General features: G+C 57.5%; 1 protein-coding gene across 1 annotated transcript; it reads right to left on the bottom strand.

Annotated features, from left to right (window-relative positions):
- Positions 1-231: 231 nt before the first annotated feature.
- Positions 232-2537, bottom strand: FUM16 (Acyl-CoA synthetase FUM16; the record flags this gene model as incomplete). Its single annotated transcript, XM_032035183.1, has 4 exons — positions 232-321; positions 381-1504; positions 1560-1984; positions 2098-2537. The coding sequence occupies 4 exons, from the start codon at positions 2535-2537 to the stop codon at positions 232-234; spliced, it is 2079 nt and encodes a 692-aa protein (XP_031885782.1).
- Between the last annotated feature and the right edge of the window lie 3463 nt (positions 2538-6000).

The following is a 6000-nucleotide window of genomic DNA, read 5'->3' as shown; positions in this document are numbered from 1 at the left end:
GTCTTGTTATCCTGCCGATTCACGCGTACGGGATTGCTCACATGTTTTCCATTCATAAGCAGAAAAAAAGATGGGTAGTAGTACATGTCGCGATACCAACACAGGCTTTGAATGGATCCTGGTCTCCTCATCCTCGCTTCCCAACCCGGACATTCCCTTCCATTTGCTATTACTCCGTCCATAGACACCAAAAAAGCGCAAATACAACGATTGGACTGCCTCCGGAGAAGTTTAGTTCTTGGGGAAGGCCGCCTCCATACGCTGCTTGTACTTGTCCTTAATGACTCTCCTGTTGAGCTTTTGTGTGGCGGTGACAAGGCCCTGCGATGAATGTTAGCTGGAACATGAGCGTGGCAAACAGTTATCAGACTGAGACTTACGCTGTCCGGGGTCCACTCCTCCTCGACGAGGACGACACCACCGACGATCTCGAGGCCAGTCAGACCGGCTTTGCGGCCGGCGCCAACGAGGTCCTTAAGAACGGTGTCGACGACCTTAGAGTTCGTGTGCATGTCGTGCTCGTCAACGCCCAGCTTCTGGGCCTCCTCGGCGAGGACCTTCTCGTTGGGGGCGATGACGGCGATGGCGCGGGAGTGCTCGCCGTCACCGTAGACCATGATGTTCTGGACAAAGTGGCTGCCGCGGTAGACGGACTCCAGCTTCTCGAGAGCGATGTACTCACCACCCTGCATCTTGACAAGGTTCTTGACACGGTCGATGACCTTCAGGTGGCCGACGGAGTCGAACTCGCCAATGTCGCCAGTCTTGAACCAGCCATCCTTGGTAATGGCCTTGGCCGTCTCCTCCGGGTTCTTGTAGTACTCCTTAAGCACGGCGGGGCCCTTGATCCAGATTTCACCCTGGGGCGGGGTCGAGTCGGTGGAGTAGTTGAGATCCGGGATAGACACGAGCTTCACATCGACGGCGGCAGGAATGGGGCCGATGGCGGTGGAAGTGTATTCGAGTGGGTCGCCGAGAGCGCCGTTGGCGGCCGTCTCGGTCAGACCGTAACCAGTGAGCATGGGCGCGACGGTCATGGACAGGAAGTGCTTGGTCCCGTCCGAGATGCCGCTCGCGCCATTCATAATAAGCCGGAGACGCCCACCCGTGAGTTCGCGAACTTTCTTAAAGACGATGTTGTCGAAGATGGTAGCAAAGGGCAGGCCGTACTTGACCATAAAGCTTTTGTAGTTGAAGGCACCCCAGAAGAGGGCCTTGACGAAGATGCTTGAGCTGTTAACCTTTGCAGCAACGCCCTTCTTGACCGTCTCCCAGACCTGGGGCACGCCGACGAGTGCGGTAGGACGGAACTCGCGCATGTCACCAGGAGAGTTCTTCATGGACGTGTCTGACAGGGTTCGAGGGTTGCCATAGCCAAGGGTACCGCCAATGAACAGCACGAGGTTCTCGAGGACGAGCTCAAAGATGTGAGCCAGGGGCAAGTATGCTAGGACGTACTCGGCGCTGCTAACGCACTCCTCGACGCAGGTGTAGAGACCAGTAACTGGGAACACAGTTAGTTAACTTCCTCATCCAACGTGTAAAGAAGCTCAACTTACTCGCTGCGACCATGCCCTCGTGGGTCATTGGGACACCCTTTGGCGTTCCAGTTGAGCCGGAAGTGTACATGATGCAGAAGAGGTCTTCGGGCTTGGCCTCTACAGGATCAACAGGGTTATCCTCGCCCAGCTGGCGCACCTCCTCAATGCTAAGAAGCTTCACATCTGGGTTGGCCTTCTGGAAAGCCTCGACCTCGCCACCTTGGGTGAAGATGCAGTTATCATTGTAGATAACAAACTTGAGGTTTTCGGCCTTCTTGATGCCTCCACTTGCCGTCTTGAGCAGGTGAGGGTCCAGGTACATGGCATCTGCACTGGACTCGAGGAGGGAGTGCTCGACACCACTAGCACCGAGGGTGTCGTATGCGGTAACGATGGACATGGACTGCGAACCGCAGGCGTGGGACAGGGCCATCCAGTTGGCGCTAGGTTCCCGGAGATTTAAGTTAGCCTCTTCTCTTAGGGACGGTTACTGCGATGGTGCTCGGGGCCGTGAAAAAGGCCGGACGGGAGGGGAACGGGGGGCTCTCGGACGTACGAAGTAGTAGCAAAGAGATGAAGTCTGCTCTCTTTGCCCAGACCCAACTTGCGCAGACCTGAACCAAGCTGCAGGATGTAGGTCTGGAATTCAGTATAGGTCAGGTAGGAGAATTTAGACAGCTCGAAGAACTGCCACTCCTTCTCGACCTGCCTGACCTCACCGTCGACGTTCTTGGGGACCATCTTCTTCTCCCTGTGCAAGTGCACGAGCTTCCGGGTGCCGACGGCGGGCTCGTTAGGGTAGACGCGGGCGCTTCGCTTCACGATATCATACATTGTGTGGATCTCGGGATGGGGCTGAGTACGGAGAGCATCTTTGGCCTTCCAGTGACGGCGGGGGAGGGTCTCGCCCTCGACGCGCTCGTAACCGGGCGCCTCGACTGTGTAGGGAGGTTTGTGCACCGGGTACAGAGGCGCGATACGCGTGGTCCACGACATGTTGGCGGTGGGTGTTACTGCTGCTAAATCGGAGAGCGGGGGAGGGGATTTGAAGAGGAAGAAGCCGGCGAAGACGGCGGCGACGACGACGACGACGGCAGTGGTGATGGACGGAATGGTGGGAGAACTTAGGACTGATTAAGAGCTGCTGGCGAGCGTGCGGGATAGCGGCGACGGCGGAAGAGGGCGAGGATGAGGGATCGGAGGGCGGGATGACGGTCAGACCGAAGGGAGTCGAAGAGTCACTAAGTAGGTGGTCGGAGGGATTGGGGGAGGAAATCTGGGGTAAGACGCAGGTTTCCGAGTGGTTGAGGCTTGCAAGGCTGGAGGGAGGGAGGCAGAAGCTGGAGCTAGGAGTATTCGTAGAAATGTATGTAGCACGAGTGTCAAGGTTGGGGCTGAACCTTTGTAGGTTGTGGCTGTTTCGGATACTCGGTTTCTCTTCTCTTATCGTCGCGTGTGGTGTTGCTCGAGGTGCACGCGGAACCTGAGCTGTCGGAGACGTTGCGGTGCGGCCTTTTGGTGCGGGCAGGGCAGAAGCGCAAAGTTAAGCTGTTGCGAAAGAGAAGGGGAAAAAAGGGCGACGGGCCTTTAATTGCGTCACAGGGTACTATGGCTGGGCCGGCTACCTTGCAGCAGTTGAGCTGTATCCGTAATGCTGCGCGCTGCTGTGGAAGGTGGTGATGGGTGGGTGGGTGCCTCAGGGAAGGGAGATCCGCCACTGGCTGGTACGGGTACGTGGGCCCCCCTAACTAGCTAAGGTACCTACAGCTATCTGAGTATCTTTCATGCTCCCCTCACAGCTCCCAGGGCCCGTTGAACCAACCATCCATGCCCGCGGACAGGGAATGCTGCGCCGCTAGAGGGAGCTCCATGCAGGACGTCGTCGGCGAGAATACATGCCCTCCTGCTGTGGGCGCCCGCGAAAACATGACGGCCTGCAAGTACTCAGAAACCCGCCGATGCCTTGGCTGCAGCCGCATGGTGAGGCGCTTGACGACGTAACACGTCAACACCCAGCCGCAAGTTGGGGAAGCTCTCTGTTCTGCTGGGCTGACAGAGGCACGGAACCTGCGGACACGACACAGCGTTGAACACCCATGGCCATGAGGCATCAGGTGGCAGGTTGAGCAAGACTCGTGGCCGCGTACACCGCGGCACAGCTCCCAACGACAAGAGTCCGTCGCCGTCACAGCCGCCATCCATCATCTCTGGGTTTTCCAGTCTAGGCAACCTATCCGTCTCGGACGACTCTCCTACCGATTCCGGGCGATGCCTCGGCGGCACGAGATCACGTCTCAGCCGGCCAGCCCTCCGAAGTAAGAGGCAAGAGGCGGAATGGTGGCAGCAGCAAGGAGGGAAGCTCCAATGCTGAGATGGCCTCTCGATTGGACCAGCTGCAGCAGCATCTTGTCAGCACCAGGTCCCTCCTGCCTATCCCCGAAGCCAACGCTAGTGTGCGGATAAAAAGAGGGGGGAACATGGGGCTGACTCTGCACTTGGCAGCTCTTAGAGGGGAGCCAAGGCGATGCGGGATCGGAAAACAATTGCGACAAATGCCATACGCTCTCCAACTAGTCAGCAACAACAACGTTCTTCCCTCTCCCCAAGCACCTACCTGCTCTCAAGTCTCAACAAGTCCGTCCCTTGACATCCAATGACTTGTTTCCTCCCAGAACTTGTCCCCAACAACACTCAACAATGCAACACTCCATATTGCACATTAACTAGGCATAGCAGCCAAAGACTTCTGGCAGAGACGTCGCAAGCACATGAAAATGACGCCGGCTTTCTGTCATCAGGATCGGCAAGGGTTCTCGACTCGATATGCCCGGCAGCCAGGGATCACAGCAGGGGACTCGGTTCCAATCAGCGGCTCAACCCCCCGATGAAGAAGACCGATCCACACGTTCAATATCCAGACGGGCATTGTTTGATTGTGTCCTGCAGATTTTTGACTTTCCTCGCAGCAGAACCGCCGCATCCCACTCGCATCGCAACACCAGCGCCCCCAGAGACCACGGAAACACGGCTTCAACTGTCCTTTTACCCACGCTGCTTGCTCGGCGCCACTTTCCAGTATCGCTCAATAGCGGTCCTTCAGAGCTTGCTGCCACACTCACGTGCGAATATCGTTCTCTGTGGCTGACACATGTAACGCGCGAGCACCGACAACCGAGGCGAGTGCGCAGAAAAGAGGCTCCTCGCGGGGCAACCCGTCGTATTTGACCGGTCCACCGCTACAGAAACCCTGCTTTGTTTCTGGGTACGGAGCCGCCGTTGGAAACGGCGTTTCGCTGCTATTCTCCGGGATCCATCCCACCATGCCATGCCATTCCATCAGAGTTTGGTTCATCGCATATTTCCAGCGGACCACCCGAACACCTTCCCAACCCTTAATTCGCTCTTTTGCCCTGCGTCTACCGCAGCCAGCGCTGCTGAGGTTATTCCCACCTTCCCGACACTGCCGACATATGTCATGCTGACGCCCCTCAATCCTCCCGAGCCGAATCGTGCGCCTGAGTCAGCTTCGCTCTTCAATGTGATTGATGCGTGCCCTCGGACTGCATCAATCTTCCCTGTGGCGGCTGGGAAGCTATGGCCAGTAACCACAGCAGCAACAGCCGCGAACCGCCCAGCTCGGAGCTCTGGCAAGCGAACCTCCGACTCGCGGTGTCGCGACGACTCAGGTTCCTGCTACAACTCCGTCTTCAGGACAGTCGCGAAAATAACAAACCTGACGATGCTATTCCGTGCGAGCGCCAAATAGCAAGAAACAAGCGGAAACCGTGGAAACCAAGCGGTTGACCACCCACGACGCGGCTCAGCGTCGACTTCGGGACCGCGCGGTGAGAGTTCATCGTGTGGCAGCCGGTCGAGAAGCAATTTATAGCATCATCCGGCCTATCGCAATCTTGGGTCTTCACACCCTAACCGGCCGAGCGACCGTACTAGACGGATCGGACGACCCGGCTATGAGGAAACCGTCTCTGCCTTTGTCTTGTGTCTTGCAGCCGGAGATCCACTCGGGAACCCCAATCCGAAAGGGCAGGCGTATGAGCCATGTATGTGTATGCGGCATCATGAGCCTTGGATGGGCAAGGCTGGGGCTCAATACGCCAGCACTGGCACGTGTCCCGGATCGCCAGCTTTGATAAACACGCCTGGCACGTCTCCCCAGCGTCCGCCACCGTCATTGAGGCTAAGCGGGATCTACGCAGCTACGCTGGGCTAACGGCTTTTACTTTGGCCCTAAAACAGCACCGCTCGGCACTCTTCGTCCACACACGCCCCTGGACCAAGGCAAGGGGCCGTGTGTTAGCCTCATCCTTTCTCGGCCTACTCTGGACTGTACTACACGGAGTACGAATGAACAGTAAGGTAGTCTTGCAGACGACTGCACTCTGCGGACACAGACTTGTGAACCCCTTCCGGCGGCGCTGCCGGGCGCCCGCCAGCCAAA

This window comes from Colletotrichum fructicola, assembly GCF_000319635.2.
Source record: "Colletotrichum fructicola Nara gc5 chromosome Unknown KSG_Nara_v1_contig01, whole genome shotgun sequence".
Classification (NCBI taxonomy): domain Eukaryota; kingdom Fungi; phylum Ascomycota; class Sordariomycetes; order Glomerellales; family Glomerellaceae; genus Colletotrichum; species Colletotrichum fructicola.
Note: the sequence above shows the minus strand (reverse complement) of the source record. Positions and strands in the feature narration are given on the sequence as shown.